Source organism: Eptatretus burgeri, chromosome 6, assembly GCF_056783735.1.
Source record: "Eptatretus burgeri isolate ZD-2024b chromosome 6, Ebu_testis_v1, whole genome shotgun sequence".
In the NCBI taxonomy this organism is placed as follows: domain Eukaryota; kingdom Metazoa; phylum Chordata; class Myxini; order Myxiniformes; family Myxinidae; genus Eptatretus; species Eptatretus burgeri.
In genome coordinates, this window is record NC_140966.1 from 114,207,657 (window position 1) to 114,230,397 (window position 22,741).

At 47.5% G+C, this 22,741-nt stretch overlaps 1 protein-coding gene across 2 annotated transcripts in view; it reads right to left on the bottom strand.

Moving 5' to 3' along the window:
* Window positions 1-379: 379 nt before the first annotated feature.
* The window catches only part of SLC15A5 (solute carrier family 15 member 5), a 115,515-nt gene continuing 93,153 nt past the window's right edge, over window positions 380-22,741 (bottom strand). For both annotated transcript variants that reach the window (XM_085886875.1, XM_085886874.1), the window contains exons 6-9: window positions 7,132-7,320; window positions 1,615-1,746; window positions 802-910; window positions 380-620 (exon numbers count right to left, since the gene is read on the bottom strand). In XM_085886875.1, the coding sequence (XP_085743001.1) occupies window positions 482-620; window positions 802-910; window positions 1,615-1,746; window positions 7,132-7,320 (569 nt within the window). In that variant the 3' untranslated portion in view covers window positions 380-481. The remainder of the gene's footprint in view (window positions 621-801; window positions 911-1,614; window positions 1,747-7,131; window positions 7,321-22,741) is intronic.

The window sequence follows — 22,741 nt, forward strand, 5'->3', positions numbered from 1 at the left end:
GTGGAATGGTACGGTATGGTTAAGAGACTTTAAAATGCATTCTTCAATAAGTTGTAAAAGGTACCTGGTGTTATCGTTTTTTTATTTTTAAGAATCTTTTCTTTTTTTTTTTTAATCGATAACGTTATCCCCCTTGTCTCCATTGAAACAATGACAAAACACTCGCGGATTTTTTTCCCCGACATTCATGGATTTTTCGCGGGTCGATAAATCCTCGGAACCTATCACCCCATTTCCCATTGAAACAATGCCCCCACATTCGCGGTGTCAACATTCACGGGGTTTTCCGAGAACGTATCACACGCGAATGTCGGGGTCCTGGTGTATTCGGTATCTCCGAGGAGCCATAAACAATATATACATATGTACAAACTCTGTGTTCTCAACATGCTTCACTTTATTCTGATTGTACACCAGCAGATCTCTCCACTTGCATCATTAATGGAAATGTGTGTCCCTGACCATCTACAGCCAGTCATCACTATGTGGTGTCCATGGAAGTTGTAAGTCCAGAGCAGTCAGAGAGGCTGCCATACAGGCGGAATGCCTTCCTCCATCTCCCTGTGTCCATCACGGCTTCTAATGGATCAGCACTCATCGGAGCGAACCGGAGATCCAACCTGAAACATACAGAAGATACGTTGTGGCAAAGCGGCTGATATTTCCTCTGTGTGATGACAGTTTGTATGATGGGGATCAAAGTAACAGGGAATGAAGGGAATTGAGAAATAAGATGCAGGCAGGATGATGGCAAACTGAAAAATGAAAGAATAAAAGGAAGAAGGATCGTAATGTAATTACCTGTTTGTGTGGCACCAAAAAGCCAGCGAGCTGGTGAAGGTGACAAGACCCAGCGTGATATAAAACCCTTCCAAGTGGCCCTGACTCATATTGTCTGGAAAGAAGATACCTGTGTGGCACAACAAGCAGCTCAGACTCTCACACCATGAACAGCAATGTTAATCAGTTCAATACCGGTAGATACGAGAGGTATTTCAAAGTAATGCCCCCTGTTTTAGAACCCCCAAATTTGAGTTATTTCCAAACAATTTCTCTGCAAACACCCACATCTAATATGTAAAGAAGAAAGTTTTGTTTGTGTCTTTGTTCGTTATGCTTTCGCACCCTGCAAAAACCAGTCCAACCAAAAAACAAAATAAATCCCCCAAAACTGCATTGACCCAGATCCATCAATCCGATTGGCTATTGTTGAAGATCATGAGTGACATGACAAAACGCTGAAAAATTGCTCAGCGCCATCATGCCAGGTGCGCCTATGTCGTGACAGCATGTGTGAGATAGGCGACCATGGAACAAGACGTGTTCGGATAACCAGTGTGCAGCATGGCAGTCATGTTTCCAGAAACTTCTTCTCACATGCGACGAGCAAAGCCATAATAAAACGCCCCCAAAGGACACCCCACCCCCCCCCTTTTGCATTCAAGGCCCGCATGTGCGACTGACTGTCATGGTGTCTCAAAAATAAAATAAATTAAAAATTGACATTTCATTTATACGGTTTGACCTGCAGTTCCCAAATTAACGGGAACGTCCACCAAAAGCTATTAGTTATGTTTATTTATTTAGTCCGTTCGGCCAGTCTTGCCGGCTGACCTCCAGATATCAGGCTGAGTCCCTGCACAAGCAAGATGGCCAGAAAGGCTGCCATGGCGGCAAGTAGAGCAGACAGCTGTGTGGCGGCACGTCGATAACTGCTCGGCACCGTGACAAACACCAAGAAGGAAGCTGCAAGGAAGGACGCACTGACACTCGTAATCATGATCATAACAACTACTCTCTCGTGCCGATCTTCCGAGTCACGGCATCGTTAAATAAATAATCTAACCGGTCAATCTGAACATCAATTTTGTGAAATTATTACTCTTATGATTATTAATATGATTGCAAAGCTCATCGACATCATTCAATGATGACAAGGAGGTGAAATCTCATTTTGGGAAATACAGCATCTCCAAATTACTGTTGTGTTCAGGCTGATTAACACTGACGTGGACGGGTGGCCGAACGGTATTAACCTTGGAGGTGAACAGCCAAAACCCTTGGAGATTATGGCGCACAAGGGACGGGAAACAGCGGATGGGGCCACCATGGGACGTTTACCAGAGGCGTTCACCAGAACAGAAACACACGGGTTTATTCTAGAACCCACAGCGAATAGACGAGCACAAGGAAATTGAACAAATAATGGTTAAATGAACATAAATGAAAGATTTATAATTATAACTCAAGGGTGAAAATGAAACACGAGGTAAAACTCAATCCTAATTTGAGACATCTCCACTCAATGACAAACACAGACAAGGGGAAAGACAAAAAAAATAAAAGAAAATCCTCCCTTTATGCCGGCACTCAGCTTTACATCCAGAGACGACCTTTCAGGAGCCTCACAGTCATCGAGCCTCGAAGCTACTGCGTGGTAAACGTACAAAAATGGTGCGAAGTCGCTCTCTGTGGTCACGTACGTGAGTTAATTCACACGGACAGCCTTCAACGCCAGGGCCCACAAACCGCCATTGAATTTCTTCTCACTACTGAGATTGCCAAGCACTCCTCTCACAGCACCAGGTCCGCTCACAACAAATGGCGCTGCCTTCTTCCTCGAGCATAAAACAGGAGACTGCCGAGTTAATGCTGAGACACACTGCTCTTCTCCTCCTCCCAAAGCGCACAAGCCTCGCGATCCAGCCGAACAGACAATGGCTAGCGTCTTGCTCCAGCACGTGAGCAAATTCACACAACACGAATGACGAGAATCGCGCAGCCTTCTTGACCGTGCCGAGAAGCAAGCGAGAGCGACCTCTGTGTTCCGACCACTGTCTCTCCTCTATCCTCCTCCCTCTTCCCTCTTCCATTACCCGACCAATCATCACTCGGGGGCATGGCCTGCCGGTCAGAAGCTGGGAAGGCAGGGTTTTTGCCTGCTCATAAACGTTCGGCTCGGTTGTTGTTGTTGTTGGAAGAACGCGGTTCTTTTTTATAGCTGGCCTTGTAAATGTAAAAATGTAGGAAAACGTCACAGGGGCAATCACATCCTGGGAGAAACTAGCCTTAAGCAATACCTAGTTAACACAGCACCACCCCCCGTGTGCTGGCACGTAACAATCTTAAGCTCATAGTTTTCCCAACTTCATTTACATCGAGATGTTCAAATTACATCTAAATTTTCTGAGTAATGTATGGTTTTCTGACGAGGCCCACTTTCTTTTAAGTGGTCACGTTAAGTCTAAAAACGTGTTTTGGGGTTACAGTTCTCCTGATGAGGTTCTTGAAAGGCCGTTGCACAACTAGAAATGCACGACATGGGTTTCCATAAGGAAATCAGGCATCATTGGGCCTTTCTGGTATCAAGATGAAGAAGGGAAATCAGTAACCATAACCACGGAGGGGTACTTGAAAGTTATCCAGAAGTTCTGAGTTGCATTCGTGAGGAAGCACCACATCGTCAGGGCTGCGAAATGGTTTCAGCAACCTGGGGCCACGCCTCACAATTCCAACAGATCGACATAGTGGCTGCAACGGGAATTCAGTGATCGAATCGTCTCTGGAAGGACAGATGCTGAATGGGTGCCCCATTCTCTGGACCTCAACACACCTGACTTCTATCTTTGGGGTTAGGTGAACGATTAAGTGTACCAGAGGAGACCTCAGACTATTGATGACCTCAACAGTGCAATTGTCACCAACAGCAAAGCTATTCCAGTTCAGGAGTGCAGCCAAGTTATCGGAAACTTCACCAGGAGGACCCATTTGTGCCTGCTGCAGCAAGCAGGGCAGCCATTGAGAACATGCATTGTGAACAGTCTTCTGAAATCACTCGTTTCGTTTTTGTGTGTTACTTTATTCTACATATTGCAAAGATTCTTATGAATAAGTTTCATGTTGTGTCAGTGCAAAATAAAAAAAAATTATAAAAACAACTATGGGTTGTGCATGTTTTTAGGAACCCCCTCCCCACCCCCCCCCCCGTATTTCACCTTTAAACTGTAAATTACAATGGACACTCAACCTGATTGCCATCAACATCCATCCACTTCTGAGTCCGTTTCACATGAGATGCCTCAATATCGATTCCAATGACATTGATCTTGGTACCTTGAGATCGAATTTTTTCCTTCACCTCCTTGATGATTATGGGATGGTCAACATGAGCCACCAAATTCAGATGCACCAACAGAAAGAAGTTGAGAGGTGCCGATGATGTAATCGTTCCTAACCAACGCTACACCCTGTACATGATCCCAAAGATGAGAATAACTCTCACTGTGATTCATAAAAAGTCATATTGCGATAAATAATGTATCTCATAAGTGCACAATCACTACAATCATTATAAAACCCCAGTGCCCACGACATCTTGTTTGGCTTATCGTGTTCCCTTACACTTTTATATCACAGAGACTCAGACAAATAGAGGACACAGGACACAAAGAAAAACCTTCTCCCCATGCAATATCTGGGTGGGGTGCACCGTGGCTCAAATGGGTTGATCATCACATCAAAGTTTGGGTGGGAAGAGATGGTCTATGAACTGCGACCAGCCTCTTCGTCTCTGGGGCTGCACAGCGTCTCGGCGCTGAAGAACCATGTCGCCAGTCCGGTCCTACGCCCAGAGCTGATCTGACTCTCCACTCTGAACCCGTGCTTCCACTGGACTGCCACCCAACTCTCACTCTCTTGAGCTTCAACCCCAACTGCTTGCGAGCTCCAAAATGTCATGCTATATTCCCAGCGCTCCATCCCTTCAATCACACTTATGCCATGACCGCATGCTCATTGGCTCTCCACGTGAAACAACTCATGCCGTGACACACCCACTGCTACTGGCAAGCCATGGCAAACTTTTTATCGTGGTGCGTGACTGTGAGGTGTACTCAGGTTGTCCTGAGAAGGGGTGTGCTTGCTTGCGGATCTGGGCCAACAGTTCGCCGTAGGAAAACATAGAGAGACAGATAACAAAGGAATGATTCAAGGGGTTGAGAATGAGAGGAAAGTGGGGCTTACACACATACGGAAGGGAAGGGGAACACAATTATCATCTCTGAATGCATTCCTCAACACGTGACCTGTTGTTTTCACACAGATTCTATACTCTTACACTAAACATGTACGAAAGGCATAACTAGGCTATATTACTCCAACTAGTATAAAAGTCCATGAAAATGATGGGTTGGAGATATTTTATTAAAATGGAAGAAATGTTTCATCGCAAGAAACGTTCTTTTAAAACACAACATGCACAAACGTGACCCTGTATTCTTTATCCTCTGGGACATTTCATTTTGACGGTACAACCTCGTGAGGGTGCCCAAGTCTGAAGCCTCGGCCTAGCGTCGTGTGTGCTTATATCTTCTTGATTTATGAGACATCCTGCACATCAAGTGCAGCGAATTTCACCTCTCTGCACTTTGTGTTTATTGTTTTTTGTTTTTTTTAAACGCTTCTGTAAACTGACCTTGAAGCTCAGTTTGTAAGTCACCGTCTACAATTCCAATAGAAATGACGTAATTACTCTTTTATGGCAAATGCTTTTCGAGTTTCTTTTATCCTCAAAAATAGACCGTAGTGAACACAGTCCTGTTAAAATATTAGCCATGAAAGCCCAACTTAAATCATCCTTATGAAGAGGGACGAACAAATACACAAACACACGATATACAGGGTATTTCAAAAAAATTGGTACAACTTTGACTTCCTGCCATTTCTTTCTTTTTTGACCGACACCGTATTCCTTTTCAGGGTTTGGTGGTGGTATCGTGATATTTGTTCCCTGGAATTTCTAGCTCCGTAGCTCAACTATGCCATTGACAGTGAAGCAGAAGATAAAAGTGGTTGCTCGGTGGTATGAGACAATCATATGAAGACACCCGCCGGAGGTTCTGCCGAGAATACGACCTCAGAATACGTGAAGGACCCACAAATTGTGCCAATCAACGTATTGTGAAACATTTTGAGCACAAGGGTGCAGTGCACAACCAGAGCAAGGGCAACAGTGGCAGGCCAGCATCAGTAACCAAGAGCCAAGCCAACGTCAACGCCGTGAGAGATTCTGCAGTGGACAGTCCAAAGAAGTCCCAACGCCGGCGCTCCCAGGAGCGAGGCATCCAACCAACATCAGTCTGGCGTGTCTTCATTAAGGTACTGAAGCTTTTCCCACACATCATCTCCACTAGGCATAAACTGATTCAAGATGACATGAGGAGACTTGATATGTGCTATTGGCTCAGTGACAGGATGCAGCGGTACCCAAACTGGATCAACCTGATCTGGTTCAGTGATGAAGCCCATTTACACTTGAAGGGTGCCACCAACAACCACAACAACATTTTCTGGGGGCAGAACCACCTGAGCAGATCACTGACAGGTAACTGAAATTTCACATTCTTCTGCGTCTTAAATGCCAGATGGGGAACGCTAGGGCCTTACTGGTTTGAGAATGACAACAGCAGGATGGTGACAATCAACGGAGCGTGCTACCGGAACGTGCTCCAGAAGTTCCATTACGATCAAGCCCAAAAGGTCACCCAAAACCAGCTCAGTATGACCTGACTTATGCAGGATCGTGCACCCCCACATACAGCTCGTGACACCATCACTTTCCTGTGGCAGCTCTTCAGATCCCACGGTGTCCTTTATGAAAAGTAGGAGAGCTATTGCCGGGACCCTGGCCAAGTTCAAAATTGTTCTTCCAACCCACAGGGGGCACTGCAAAAGTGGCTCGGGATGTTGCATAATCTTTGTATCTCCATAGAAAGAAAGAGGGTAAAGGGGGTGATGGTGAGGGATTACTGGGTTCACATTCATGTGAATCACTTCACAGACAGGATGTGTACTCATTCTTTGTTAAGCCAGAGAACAAGCTAAACACTGTTTCCCACAAGCATGGAAATAATAACACAAGCTCAGTTATGTGCACAACTTCCCAAAGCCACTGGTCCATGTTGACCGACTGAATGAGACGACTGTGATGGCTTAGTCTCGGTCTCAATGCTTATGGGTGTATTGGTAGGAAAAATTAAGGGGGTAATGGGACTGTGGGTATCATTGAGGATGTACGTGTTGTGGAGGGTGTAAGTAGGCCATAATCACTGGAGATGTTTTTTTTTCTTTTACCTGTGGGTGAAGAAAGTGCATCTGCCAGACCAAGCAGTAGGTACTGAGGAGCGAGGAGTAGTCCAGGCATGGACGAGGCCATTAGAGATGTACCACCAAGACTCTGCCGCATGCTGGGACGGGTCCTCCGATACAACTCAATCAGGGTGGCCACCAGCAATGAACCTGCTGCACATGCCTGCCCACATGCTGGGATGAAAATAACAATCGTAATTACACAAGATATTGACAGCAATAATAATACCATCATTAGATAATAATGATTGATATCATTGTTATTGTTTATGTTCTAATAAATAACGAGGAATAACAAGGAACTTTGGTGCCGGAGGAAGCCATTTGGCCCACCATGCCCGCACGACACAAACGCCAGACACAATCACCCATTCACACGTAAAATCTCCACAAGTCCTGCCAATATCCCTATACCCCTCTATTCTGCTGCCACTACCTTTTCAGGAAGACCATTCTGTGCATCAACTCCTCTCTGAGTGAAAGGACTCCACCTCACCACTGTCTCCTCTTCTTTACTCTCAAACTGGCCTCAGGTCCTATCATTCTGCTGAAAAAGCCTTCTGCACTTATTTTTGTCTCCATGCCCTTCATTATCTGAAACATCTCCATCATACATCTTCTTAATCACACCCTACTATTAATTTGTAATTGGTCACTGGCTTTGACACCAATACAATTTTTCATGACAGGCCCTAGGTATCAAAAAGCTACCGATATCGAACAAACAGTCCCAAAGGGAGCACCTCGCTGCCATTAGGGAATTTAAATTGCATCAGATGTGGCAATAAATGCGAAATGTTGCTCCCAGCCTGCCAGTTTGACAATAGAAGACGCCATTTGCATTCTTGCCTCCTCCATCCCGACCCTGTTTGGAATCCCATGCGGGTCCAAGCTACTTGCTCGTCCTTTCCAATGGTCCTCCGATGAAGTCATGTCTCCGTCAGCCACTCCTCATACCTGAGTCCACCTGAGCCAGGAATCAATTTCCAGAGTGGACTGAAAGTCGCTTTACCCCTCCCCGATAAAGCGTTCGTTGTTAAACTCTTTTAATGGACAGTTTTATTGCCAAACACTAACAATAATGAATCAGTTATTAAAAATGCATGTACTCCATCAATCTCTTAGCACCACTGAATTCATGGGAGGTGGAAGGGAAGGGAGGGAGGGAGGTGCCAGCAATTTAGCCGGCGTAAAGCGACTTTCAGTCCACCCTGCACTGTCTATGCCGAACCCTCAGTATAACAGCTGTCCTCCCTCAAGTGTGGTGTCCAGAACCCCACACATTATTCTCGAGAACTAAATTAAATTTGAGGCCGACTGGGGGACATCTGATCCACTTTTGCAATGCTTCAGACTAAAGGTCGTGGCTTTACGGTGCATTAGTGGACGATGCCGGTCAATGTGTCCACTATCTCTGCACCACACAGCGATGTCGCATAATCCTAATACATTAAAAACCTAATTAAGCATTCTGCATCTGAAGCCTTCGCGTCAAAAAACCCATTGGATGGTCAGCTGGCATGACTCCACCACAGTTATAACCAGAAAAAAAAATCATACATCCACCATTTTGTTTCTGTACACCACAGTACATATAGTCATCAGGCTTCAACCCTTAGGCTTCAGACCTCTGGTGTCAGCCTGCGGGAAAGTGCAATTGGAATCTATCTGAGCTATATCACCACGACACATTATACAGTGTATGCACATGAAGCAGGAGGCATGTATTTACTTCATGGACGGAACCCCAGTTTCATTTTGCGGGCGGGTATCCCCACCCTCTGGGCGGGAGTATGTCAGTCGACCCACCTGTGGTGGGCAATGTGCTGTCGCACAGTCTTGGAAATGCACTTTATAATATTTGCCAATTTTTAAAGATACAGCTGCAGGTGATGCTCATGGACTATGCAGGTTACAAATCTCATTTGAGTCTCTCAGCAACTGCTCGTTGGACACAAAGCCCGACCAGCGATAGCCAAGGATTTTCCAAAGAGACCTGGTACCAAAGGAATTAAGTCTCCATCTCAGATCCCTGGTCAGAGTCCAAGTCTCACATGCATAGAGCAAGGCTGGAAGCACCAAGGACCTGAAGACTCAAACTTTCATCCTCCTGCACAGGTACCAGCAGCACCACACCCCGCGAATCAGTGAATCCATGACTCCCCCAGGCCCGACCCAGACGTCGATTGATCTCCAGCTCACACCCAGCAGAGACATGAATATCACTGCCAAGGTAAGTGAATCATTCCACGACCTCAACATCCTCACCACAAACAGGTACAGACAAGATAGCAGCATCCAAGATGTCATTGAAAGCCTGGATCTCAGTTTTGACCCAGGAAACCCATAATCCCAGCGGCTCCGACTCCTCAATCAGCAACTCGAGGGCCCCCAAAAGGATATCTAGAGTCTCCGCAAAGATGACTGCATCATCTGCGATATCAAGGTCAGAGATCTTGAGATTCCCAAACAATGCACGGCAGCTTGATCTCTCCCACATGCTCCTCAGAATCCAGTCCATACAAGTGCTGAAAAGTGTGGGGGCCAGTACACACCCCAAACAGAATCCAGCAACAACAGGAAATATGTCGGAGATGGTATCACCACACCTCACAGCACTCTCAGTCCCAGAGTGCAGTTCAGACATCAGATCGATCAGTTTTGGTGGCACCCCTCGAAGACCAAGAATCCTCCAGAGGACATCCCGATTCACTGAATCGAACGCTTTACAGAGATCAACATATGCTGCAAGCAGCCCCTGCCAAAACTCTCGTCTGCGTTCGGTGAAGACCCGAAGAGCAAGGACACGGTCAATCGTTGACCTATTTGGTGTAAAGCCTGACTGCTCTGGAGGCTGGTGTTCAAGCAGATGGTGGTGAACCCTTTCACTAATTATCCAAGCAAAGACCTTGCCCAGCACTGAGAACAGTGTCACCCCTCAGTCGTTGTTGCAGTCTTGGCAATCACCCTTCCCTTTCCAGAGAGGGACAACAACATCCCTTGTCCAGTTCGTTCTAATGATGCCTGTGTTCCAGGCAGAGCACAGAACTGCATGCAATGCCATGAGTAGAGCATTTCCACCAGCCTTGAGAAGTTCAGCATGGATGCCACAGATCCCTGGAGTTTCACTCCATTTCAACTGGTTCACCGCAGCCCGTGTTTCCACAAACAATAGGTCAGCAATAGGGATTGCAACACCCCTGACATCCAACTCAACAACTGCTGGATCAGCCTGGTACAACCGCTCAAAGTACCCGGCCCAGCGGGCCTTCACTTTGGACTCCTCTGTCAAGAACCAACCACCCTCCGCTCAAACTTCAGTACACCGAGGGATGGGCTTGGATGAACGTAATGAGCGAATTCCCCTGTAAGCAGAACGAAAACCACTTGACCACAGGTGATGCTCTACCCACTCACAGATTCCTCGCACATAGGCCTCCTTGTCCGTCCTCAGCGCACGTACAGTTTTACGCCTCAGCTCCCTGAACAGCTCAGCTCTGCCATGAAGCCTGGCCATGTGACGATTCAATGGTACCCAGTGTCCCTTGAAAGACAAAATTCTTTTTCACCCTACGCTGAGTTCCAAGACATCCATCGGCAACATCAGGATGGTGGTCTTGAAGGCACTCCACAACACTTCAAGATTTTCCAAAGCACCCATACCCCCCAAATCCCCACTCAGCCTATTCGCAATCTCCTCCTTGAGCTTGTCAACATCCAGCCGATGCTGCAATGGTACCATTATCCTTGTTTTAAGAAGCAACTTCAGAGTAGCCACAACAAGCTGGTGGTCGGTATTGAGGAACTGAGCACTCCGGTTGACCCAGCAGTTCTTGATCATCCTCCAGCGGCCATCAATGAGCACATGGTCAATCTCTTTTGCCACACCGCCAGCGTTGGAATACCAAGAGCAGCGATGAGCTTGTGGGCGCTGAAACCATGAACCGGCCACCCTAAGTCCATCACTTCTTACAAAGTCAAGGAACTTAGTGCTATTCAGGTCCACAGTTCCAGAACCATGGGGACCAACACACATCTCATATCCATCCCTTTCCATGCCAGTCGATACATTGACATCCCTCAAGACGAGAAGAGTATCTCACGTGGGGTAATGATCAACCACAGACTCGAGCATGGCATAGAATGCGTTCTTCATGGTGAGATCACTCGCCTCAGTCAGAGAATATACAGATACAAGGGAAATGACACCCAAGGAGTGACAAATCCTTCGTCTCATAATACGCTCGTTGACTGAAGTTACCTCAATTATCATTAAAGTCAGCTTATTGGATACAGCAACAGCAACTGCATTGACATGATAACCATCAGAGCGACCAGACCAATAGTTGGTGTAACCACCCACCATGATCTCGCCGCAATCCGGTCTCCGAACCTCAGAGTGCTGCAATACCGATGTTCAAACGCTTGAGCTCAGATGATAACAGAGACAGCTGATCATCCTCTCTTTGGGATAGGACATTCCAGGCACCCACCCGAAGGGATGGCCTCAGGTTAATCCAAGCAGACCGCCGTCTGGTGGATGACACCTCAGCACCACTCCACCACACACCACCACGATCTGACCAAGGAAGTTTACCCTGTGCTTTTCCTCTTATCAAGGAATGGGGGCCCTGAAGGCTTTGCCCCAATCCATCCCATTATCTGGTGAGCTGCCCTGCAAAGGCCAGCAGCACAGGAGGTACTCCCACGGAGTGGATTTTCAGATTTCTTTGCATTTGTGGGTTTTGTGAAATGAAGTGTTTTATGGTGGCCAAAGTACAAATCCTGTGACCAACCTCCAAGAAAGAGGTACCCAACAGCAGGAGGACACCTGCAGACACAGTTGGGCACCAGATATGGATGCACCTTTTGACAGGTTTTGTTTTTAATCCTGTTGGGTGTCTATATCATACACCCTCCTCACCAGGAAACCTGATGGCGGAGACGGTTTCATCGCCGACAACCCGACAGTGACACAGGTTATTACAGGTTTACATGGTTAGTACAGGAAGTCACAGATCTAATCTGGCCTGACCTGATAAAAAAATCACCAATATTGCAATAACCGTTGTAAGTGGTGAGGAAACACGAGGTGAGGAATGTGTGGGATTTGCCACACCACAAAGACAAACTGTTGTTTGTTGACGTGGATAGATCCGATAACAATAGACATGAATAACAATGCTGGGAAAAATGGTCACACCTCATGGGTCGATGTCACGCCGAATTGACGCGTGAAGGGAAAAATGGGCACACCCAATTGGTTCATGCCACGACCAATCAATGAGTGAATATTGACGACATAGCTACAGCCACACAACCTCCGCTTATTATCGCAGATTTTCGGGAGCAGTCTGTTGGTTCTACGCTGCCCAAAGAAAGGGAGGCTTTTTGTGCCTAATTTTTGTGTCGAAGAGGACTTCTGAGTTTATGTACATTTGTCAGTTAAAAGCAAGATGTTGTGGTATTTGTAGATAAGCATTAGTAAATACATATAAATAAACGATTACATTGGATGGTTGCATGGAATAAGTTTCGTTTGGCACAGATCGATGAATTGTAATATAAATTTCTTGATGCAATGACAATGGTTGAGGCTTTGGGTGTTGGTGGGGGGGTGGGTAGGAAATGCAGTTTTGAGGGGGGGAGGGGGCTTGAGGACTTGTGGGCAATGGGAGTAAGGGAGTTGAAAAAGAAAGGGGGAGGGGAGGACAGATTTGGGGAAAAGAGAAGGCACAGAGTTTGGAGAGTGGGGGGGGAGGGTTGAGGCTTTGGGAAGGGGTTGAGGATGTTTTTTTTTTTTTTGTATACCTTGTCGAGGCTCATGTGAGAGCTGACATACAACGCACAGCAAGGGGGCATGAGACAAGAGGGGCGGGAGTGGGAGGGACAAAACAGTGGGGAACAGACACATTAGGAGATCTGTGGAAGGGAGAGGGATGGGACGGGGAACATGGGGAAGAGAAGATGGACATTACAGGGACTTTCAGGAAGGAAAGCAGGGGAATTGAAGGAAGTGGGCTTGGGTGGATTATCGGGGGTAGAAAAGATCGAGGATTTGGATGGGGGATGATAAGAGGTGGTGGTGAACAGCTGTTTTGAAAGCCTGGAGGGAAGAATGGGAAAGAATAGAGTGAGGGAGTTTATTCCAAAGGCGTGAAAAAAGAGGAATGAAAGAGTGAAGGTGAGCAGTGATTCGTGATTTTGGTAGTTTTACCAGAAGGGGGTTGTTGGCGGACCTTGAGCGCCCTGTGGAAATGTGGTGGGGACAAATCGCAGAGAGAGCAGGGGGGGCAAGGCTGGAGAAGAGACGGTAGAAGACAGAAAGACCACCGACCAACCTGCGGTGATTGAGTGAGAGGTCCAAAGACTCAGCTTCATTGCGGGAGATGCCGATGATCCTAAATGCCCTGGTTTTGACAGCGTGAAGCCGAGAAAGGTGGGAGGCAGGAGCACCAGCCCAGAGGGGAGAGCAGTACTCCATCAGGCTACGGACAAAAGCTTTGTAAGTGGTCAGGAGCTCAAGAGGGCCGAGGAAGGACTTTGCACGACGGAGGATTCCCAGTCGGCGACTGGCTTTGGAGGCGAGGTTGGAAATGTGACTTTCCCAGGAAAGGTCATGGCAGTTAGTGAGACCCAGAAGCTTGAAAGAAAAGACTTCTTCCAGAGGATTGTTGACAAAGTGGATGGGGGGGGTTTCTAAACGGTCCTTTCGAAGAGACATAGTGAGAGTGTGAGATGTGTCTGGATTGAAAGACATGTTCCACGTGTTGGACCAGTTTGTGATTTTATCCAGATCTGCAGTGAGCGAAGAAGCTGCTGCTTGCCGGTCTGAGGGATGACAGATGGTACGGCAGAGGGTGGAGTCATCAGCAAAGAGATACAGAGGATTTTCCAGAGAGTCGGAGAGATCATTGATGAAAACCAGAAAAAGAACAGGGCCCAGAACGCTACCTTGAGGAACTCCAGCCTGCACAGGAAGAGGGGATGAAAGAACTCCATTGAGGGCCACATGTTGACTGCGACAGGAGAGGAAGTCTGCGAGCCATGAGTGGAGATGGTATTGGATGCCATGGGAAGAGAGTTTGGAGAGTAGTGCAGGGTGCCAGACTGTGTCAGAAGCAAGTGATATGTCCAGGGATACGGCCCGGATTTCCTGTCTGGCATTGAGGACCTCCATCCTTTGAAGTAATGTTTTACATGATGTGGAATTCACCTGGGAAACTGCTTTTTTACAGCAATGCTGCAACAGATGGACAAGTGAACATGCAAAAACGCAATGCCGAGGTGGGTTTTGTGAAACTATACCTGCACAAACACGAGAAATATCGAATGTGAAGCTTGGCACTCCCATACCCCCTGAATGAGATCTTCAGTCCATGCATGTACGCACACGCACATGTACAAACGCGTGCGCGCACACACAAACACACACACACACACACACACACACACACACACACACACACACACACACAGCGAGTGCATCATGATATTAAGTGCTCACTCAATCCATGTAGTCATCTTGAGGAAGATAAAAGGGAAATGTAAGTTGAATAATCTGTTATGTTGGAATACCAGGTAATCATTTAATTAATTACCTCCACTACCGAAGGTGAAGGTTATGTTTTCACCCCTTTCTGTTTGTTTGTTTGTTTGTTTGTTTGTTTGTGTGCACGATATCTCAAAAAGTTGTGGACGGATTCGGACGAAACTTGGTGGACAGGTTGGGTGTGTGGCAAGGATGAATTGATTTCATTTTGGTGAAGATCCAAATCCGGATCTGGATACGAGAATTATTTAATTTATAAAGTGAGTCTTCACCATTGAGAGATGGGGCTCAAAATGATATAGTACTGTATAGCATGATATTGTTACGGATTTGGAAACCTTGTGCACACAAACAGCCAGAGTCCCCGTAGTTCAGTTATTTCGATAAGTACGTGTTTATAGTTAGAATCCATCCCCTATGTCGAATGGGAATTTTGTGTATGCGCTCGGAGATATTTTTAGTTAGGTTTTTACAACAACTACAACAACAACAACGCCACTGTCCCACACTCGACCCAGTCGCCATTGCCCATGTGTTTTTGGCTGAAGGTGTGGGCGGAGCTTCCGTCACTTCGGATCGAGGCTCCGCCCCAAGGAAGGGCATGAACCGTTTCCTCCAGCCACTGAGCGAAGGGCGAGCACCACACGCGCGCCCCAGCCAATCGGGAGGCTGACCACGAGTCATCGGACAACCCCTCGTCCAATCAGGAAGTAAGGGGTGATAAAAGAAACCCCTCCCACCTCAAGAGAGAAAAAGAAATGAGAGGACGGCAGACAGGGTCTTGGTGGCGATTGCGGCACGGTCTGTGGTCATGGTTGAGCAGTCTGCAGTCTTGGTGGCGATTGCGCCATGGTCTGTAGTTATGGTTGAGCGGTCTGCAGTCTTGGTGTTGACAACACCAAGGTCGTGGGTTTGAGTCCCATCGTGGTGGTTCGGGTCGTGTGACCGCACGAGGCGGGACAGGTACCCCGGCCCAGCTCTACCGACTAAAGACCCACGGGGTCCAGTTTCGTGTGTGTGTGTGTGTGTGTGTGTGTGTGTGTGTGTGTGTGTGTGTGTGTGTGTGTCTGTGTGTGTGTGTGTGTCCGTGGGCCCTGTCTGTAAGTAGAATCGTTAAGTGCCTTGTTCATTGTACATTACATTTCTTCATTGTTGATAACTCTGCTCTGTCTCCCTTCCCGATTATTATTTGTAATAAACCCATTACATGTTAAATGAACCAGCTCGTTTTCTGTGCTTTCTCCCATTGACCTAGCAAGATGTGTATTGAGAAATAGTAAGGACGTTCGTGCCGGAAATTGTTCATTTGGGTCGGCGCGGCTTTGGTAACTTCCGCTCGGTTACGCCGGATCCGAGTCAGTGATAGCGACTCGATTTGGAAAAGTCGGCCGAGGGTGTGGTTTCCCCGGTAGTTGGACGGCGTGAGTACTTCGGTAAATTGGAATTAGACAAGTGGACCCTACCTCAAGCTGTCGGAATATTGGCGACCATGGTCCTCGAAGTGAACCCTGACCTTTCGGAGTTGTCCGAGAGTCACGACCTAAATTCCGGGTGTTCGGTGGGAGACGACTCCACTGCTCCACCTCGTGGTCGTTTATCGCCACCGAACCCCGGCCCACAACAGTATTACAAGCATGTGCACCACTGGTAAAAAGTTTTAGAACACTCCTATTTTTCCAGTTTTTACTGAAATTTAAGCAGTTCAAATCCACTGAATAACCCGAAATGGTACAAAGGTCAGCGGTAAACTGTCAGAGGTTAAAAAGAAAGTTTAGGTTACCAAAAACTGAAAAATAATGCAAATTTCAGAGTTGTAAAGGCCCTTTTCAGGGAACAAGTAATAGGTTCGCAACTGCAGCTGTTCTGCAGCAATGGAAGTAAATTAAGCCTTGAAAGTTGATGCAAACAATTACGACAGGTGTCCCAACTTTTGTTGATTAGTTACAAACCCTCTGTCTGTATAAAAGCAGTGTTGGAACAAACTGTGTTGCTGCATCCTCTGAAGCATTATTTGGACAATATTGCACTGCAGGAAGTAGTATATTGCTATCATAATGGTGAGAAAAAGACAATTACCAAAGGAAGACAGACCATTATAACCCTTTAAAGTGTCGGTCTTTCTTTGTAGAAATTGCAAAGCAAGCCAAGGTGTCAGTGAGTACAGTTTCCTACACCATCAAAAGGCACTTGGAAACTCTGACTGGAAGAGGTCTGGCAGACCCAAAGCCACAACCCAATCAGAATACAAGTTTCTGAGAGTCAAGAGCTTGCGTACTAGGCGGCTCCCAGGACAGCAGCTTCAAGCACAGCTTAACACTGATCAAAGTAAGGAAGTCTCAGTTTCAACTTTGAAGAGAAGATTTCGAGCTGCAGGTTTGACAGGTCGAGTGGCAATAAGAAAGTCATTGCTAAGATGGCAAAATAAGAAAAAGAGGCTTGCCTGGGCCATGAAGCACCGCCAGTGGACCACTGAAAACTGGAAGAAGGTCTAATGGACCGATGAATCAAAATTTGAAATCTTCTGTTCATCAAGCAGGGTTTTTGTACGCCGTCGAGTAGGAGAAAGGATGGTTCCTCAGTGTGTGACACCAACTGCCAAACATGGAGGAGGAAGTGTGATGATCTGGGGTTCTTTTTCTGGATCCAGAGTCGGCGACTTGCACAGAGTGACTGGCACCCTGAACCAAAAGGGCGACCACAGCATTTTGCAGCGCCATGCAATACCCTCTGGTCTACACCGAGTTGGTCAGGGGTTCATCCTACAGCAAGATAACGACCCAAAACATACCTCCAGGCTATGTCAGAACTACCTTAGAAGAAAAGAACAAGACGGTAGGCTTCAAATCATGGAATGGCCAGCACAGTCTCCAGACTTAAACCCCATCGAGCTGGTTTGGGATGAACTGGACAGAAGGATGAAAGCAAAGGAACCTACAAGTGCAACACATTTGTGGGAACTTCTGCTACAGTGTTGGGAAGAACTTTCCGAACAATATTTGATTTCCATTGCAGAAAGAATGCCACGAGTATGTTCGGCTGTTATATCTGCAAAAGGTGGCAACTTTGATGAGTCAAAAATTTTAGATTAAATTTTGTTCAACAAAACGATTCCATGATTTCTTTTTTTGATTATCTGCAATTGTTTATTTGTTCTTTGCTTTAATTTCAGAGTACATTGAAACATTATACTGATTAAATTTCAGTAAAAACTGGGAAAATGGGGGTGTTCCAAAACTTTAGACCGGTAGTGTATTGGTCCCGATATGTTCTCGTGGATCAGGCATTAAGTGGCGGAGGTATGCGCTCTCCCGAGTGCCCTTCTAGTTATACGATGTGACTGCAGGGCGGCAATTTAACGGACACATTTGAAGGAGATGAGCGGAAGGGAACTTTGGACACAGAAGTCCATTTGGTTCATCATGACTGTGGTGACATCCACACGCCACAGCCACAGCACTTGCACCGTTGACTATCTTTTTCTTCTTCTTTCATATGTCACACACGCTGCTTGGCTGAGGGTGTGCTGTGCCCTCTGTCGGTTGAGGAGGGAATTTGTAATTTGTTCAGGGTGCCAGCGATATCCTGCGCCCTCTTCAAGAGGGGCACCGTGGGATCTTTGACGTCCACCGACAAATGCTGACAGATGGGACGCCGAGTTTAACACCCATCCGAGGGACGGCACACACGTTGATAACACGTCCTGCCTGCGAAACACCAGGAAGAAAGTTCATAGCTGGGTCGGGATTCTAACCCAGGCGAGACAGCTAAGAAGCGAGTGTGCGTACCTCCAGGAGACTCAGGCATCCTGTCAGCCAACGCACATAGGAGTACGACACACATCAATGCCAATGATACAACTAAATACAGCAGCGAATTTGGCTGGGGTACTAATCCACATTGGTCTGCTCTTTTCAAAAGACACTGTGGGAATTTGTTTGCACATACACAACTTAATGCAGACGTGACAACCGGCTTTATATCCTCATCCAAATGATGGCATGCTCCGAGATGCGGCACCCCATTGCACTGCACGGAAAGGCTTATTTTGTGTATTTTTTCGTCCATCTATCCTGCTGGGGATCAAACCACAGACTAGACAGTTAAACGGTGACCGAGCTATCGCACACCCCTAGAAAAGTAAAAGAATGAAAACGGCTTGGAAGGAAGGGAAGGAAGGGAAGGAGGTAGAGAGGGATGGAACGGTGTTGGTGATGGGGGCAGGGAATGGGGGAACATTTCTCATTCTTCAGCACCTCCTTTACCTGACAGGTCAAGACAACACGGTCCCCAACGACCAACATCAATTTCGCACCTTTCACAGCTTGTTGAGCTGCAGGGTGTGGTGGGATGGAAGTGTCCAGTGGGTTGAGCATGGGTCCAGACAGATCATTGGACAGCCTGGACCAATGTTCAACTCAACCCACTCCTGGAGCCTTCGAGGAACTGCATGGTTTGATGGGGCTTACACAGAGCTGTCAGGTAAGGTCATAATAGATCTGCGACTTGCTACAGGTACCATGTATACCTGTACTAACCTGTTCCATGGTCGGGTTGTCGGCGACTAAACCGTCTCCCCCACCAGGTTTCCTGGTGAAGAGGGTGTATGATATGGACACCCAGCAGGATTAACAACAAAACCTGTCAAAAGGCAGAGGAGCTCCTTGTGAGCCAACGGCCATCCATATCTAGTGCGTAACTGTGTCTGCGGACGTCTTCAGTCTTATTCTTATTCTGCAGTTGGGTTGCTTCTTATTCAGATGTTGGTGGCAGGATTTGCACTCCAGCCACCGTAAAACCGTTCATTCCGCAAAACACACGAGAAGGACAAAAAACCCCTGAAAACCCACTCCGTGGGAGTAGCACATGTGCAGCTTCCCTTCACAGGGCAGATCACTGAATGACGGGATTGGGGCAACGCCTCCGGGATCTCCACTCTTTGATGAGAGGAGGAAAACCACGGGGTAACCTTCCCGGGTTAGATTGCGGTAGTGTGTGTCGGGATGGTGCTGAGGTGTCGTCCACCAGACGGCGGTCTTGTCGGGTTAACTTGAGGTGGTCCCATCGGGTGGGTGCCTGCAATTTCCTATCCCAAAGAGAGGATGATCACCTGTCTCGGTTATCATCTGAGCTCAAGCGTTTGGACATCGGGATTGCAGCACTCTCTGAGGTTCTGAGGATAGTGGCGAGATAATGGTGGGTGGTTACACCTACTATTGGTCTGGTCGCTCTGATGGTTACCATGCCCAAGGAGTTGCTCTAGCTGTGTCCAATAAGCTAACTCCAATGATAATTGAGGTAACACCGGTCAACGAACATATTATGAGACTAAGAATTCAACACTCATTGGGTGTTATTTCCCTGGTCTCTATTTATGCTCCGACTGAGGCGAGTGATCTCACCGTGAAGGACTCATTCTATGCAATGATCGAGACTGTAGTTGATCATTGCCTCAGGTGAGATACTCTCCTCGTCTTGGGGGATTTCTATGCACCGACTGGAACTGATAGGGATGGTTATGAGACGTGCGTTGGTCCCCATAGGTCTGCAGCTGTGAACCAGAATCGCACTAAGTTCCTTGACTTTGTAAGAAGTCATGGACTTCAGGTGGCTGGTTCATGCTTTCAGCGCCCACAGGCTCATCACTCGACTTGGTGTTCCAACACTGGTGTTGTGGCAAAGGAGATTGACCATGTCCTCGTTGATGGTCACTGGAGGATGATCCAGAACTGCAGGGTCTACCGGAGTGCTCAATTCCTCAACAATGACCACAGGCTTGTTGTAGTAACTCTGAAGTTGCAGCTTAAATCCAGGAGAATGGTACCTTCTCAGCAAAGGCTGGATGTTGGCAAGCTGAAGGATTAGAGGGTAGCTGAGGAGTTTGCAAACAGGCTGATTGGAGATTTGGGGGAGGGGGTGGTCTGGGTGCTTTGGGGGATCCCGAAGTGTTGTGGAGTGCCTTCAAGACCACCATCCTTGAGGTTGCCGGTGGATGTCTTGGAACTCACCGAAGGGTGAAGAAGAATTTTGTCTATCAAGGGACACTGGATACCATTGACCAGAATCAGAGGGCCAGGCTGAATGGCAGAGCTGAGCTGTTCAGGAAGCTGAGGCGTAAAACTGTACGTGCACTAACGGTGGACAAGGAGGCCTATGTGCTGGGAATCTGTGAGGGGGTAGAGCATCACCTGTGGTCGTGATTCTCATCCTGCTCACAGGGGAATTCACGCATTACGTTCATCCAAGCCCATCCCTCGGTGTACTGCAGTTGGAGCAGAGGGATTTTGGCTCTTTACAGAGGAGTCCGAAGTGAAGGCCCGCTGGGTCGGTTACTTTGAGTGGTTGTACCAGTCTGATCCACCAGCTGTCGAGTTGGATATCAGGGGTGTTACTTTGCCTATTACTGACCCTCCAATCAAATGTGGTCCACCTTCGTTTGTGGAAACACAGGCTGCGGTGAACCGGTTGAAGTGTGGTAAAGCTCCAGGGATCTGTGGCATCCATGCTCAACTTCACAAGGCATGTGGAAATGCTGTACTCGTGTCGTTGCATGCAGTTGTGTGCTCTGCCTGGAACACAGGCATCATCCCAACTGACTGGACAAGGGACCTTGTTTTCCCTCTCTGGAAAGGGAAGGGTGATGGCCAAGACTGCAGCAACTCCCGTGGGGGTGATGCTGCTCTCAGTGCCAGGCAAGGTCTTTGCTCGGATAATTTGTGTTTGAGTTCACCACCATCTGCTTGAGCACCAGAGCACAGAGCAGTCAGTCTTTATACCAAAGAGGTCAAGGATTGACTGTATCCTTGCTCTTTGGGTCCTCACCGAACGCAGACGAGAGTTTCGGCAGGGGCTGCTTGCAGCCGATGTTGATCTCTGTGAAGCGTTTGATTCAGTGAATCGGGATTCCCTCTGGAGGATTCTTGGTCTTCGTGGAGTGCCACCAAAACTGATCAATCTGATGTATGAACTCTACTCTGGTACTGAGAGTGCTGTGAGATGTGATGATGCCATCTCTGACTTATTTACAGTTGTTACTGGAGTTCGTGAGGGGTGCGGACTGGCCCCCACGCTTATCAGCACTTGTATGGACTGGATTCTAGGGAGGATGTCGGAGAGATCAAGCTGTGGTGCATCGTTTGGGAATGTCAAGATCTCTGACCTTGATTTCGCAGATGATGCAGTCAACTTTGCGGAGACTCGGATATCCTTTTGGGGGTCCTCGAGGTGCTGAATGAGGAAGCAGAGCCACTGGGATTCCGAGTTTCCTGGGTCAAAACTAAGATCCAGGCTTTCAATGACATCTTGGATGCTGCTCTCCTGTCTGTACCTGTTTGTCGTGAGAATGTTGAGGTCACAGAGAGATTCACTCACCTTGGCAGTGATATTCATGTCTCTGCTGGCTGTGAGCCAGAGATCATCAGACATCTGTGTCAGGCGTGGGGAGTCATGGATTCACTGGATCATGGGGTGTGGCGCTGCCGGTACCTCAGTGGGAGGATGGAAGTCCAAGTCTTCAGGTCCTTGGTGCTTCCAGTCTTGTTCTATGGATATGAGACTTGGACTCTGAACAGGGATCTGAGACGGAGACTAAATTCCTTTGGTTCCAGGTCTCTTCGGATAATCCTTGGCTGTCGCTGGTCAGACTTCGTGTCCAAGGAATGGTTGCTGAGAGAGACTCAAATGAGATTTCTTTCCTGCATTGTCCATCAAAGTCAGCTTCAGCTGTATGGACATGTGGCTCGTTTTCCTGATGCTTTTCCTGCTCACTCAGATTCCTCGTGGTTGCAGCAGGTTGATCAGCATCTTAAGGAGATGGGGATAGGCCAGTCATTTGCCGGGGGGATGGCCAGATGGAGGCTCCTGGAGTACCGGCAGAAAGTGGATGCAGCGACGGGATGCTCTGGCGCATGCTCCCATACCTGCCCTGACCTGACACAGTGGTGCAGCCCAACCAACCTAATGGTCTGCCTGGTTCCTCTCAGGTGTGGCACGACCACCTGGAATATTAAATAAATTAGTGGAGGGGGTGGGGGGGTGTTAAAGAGC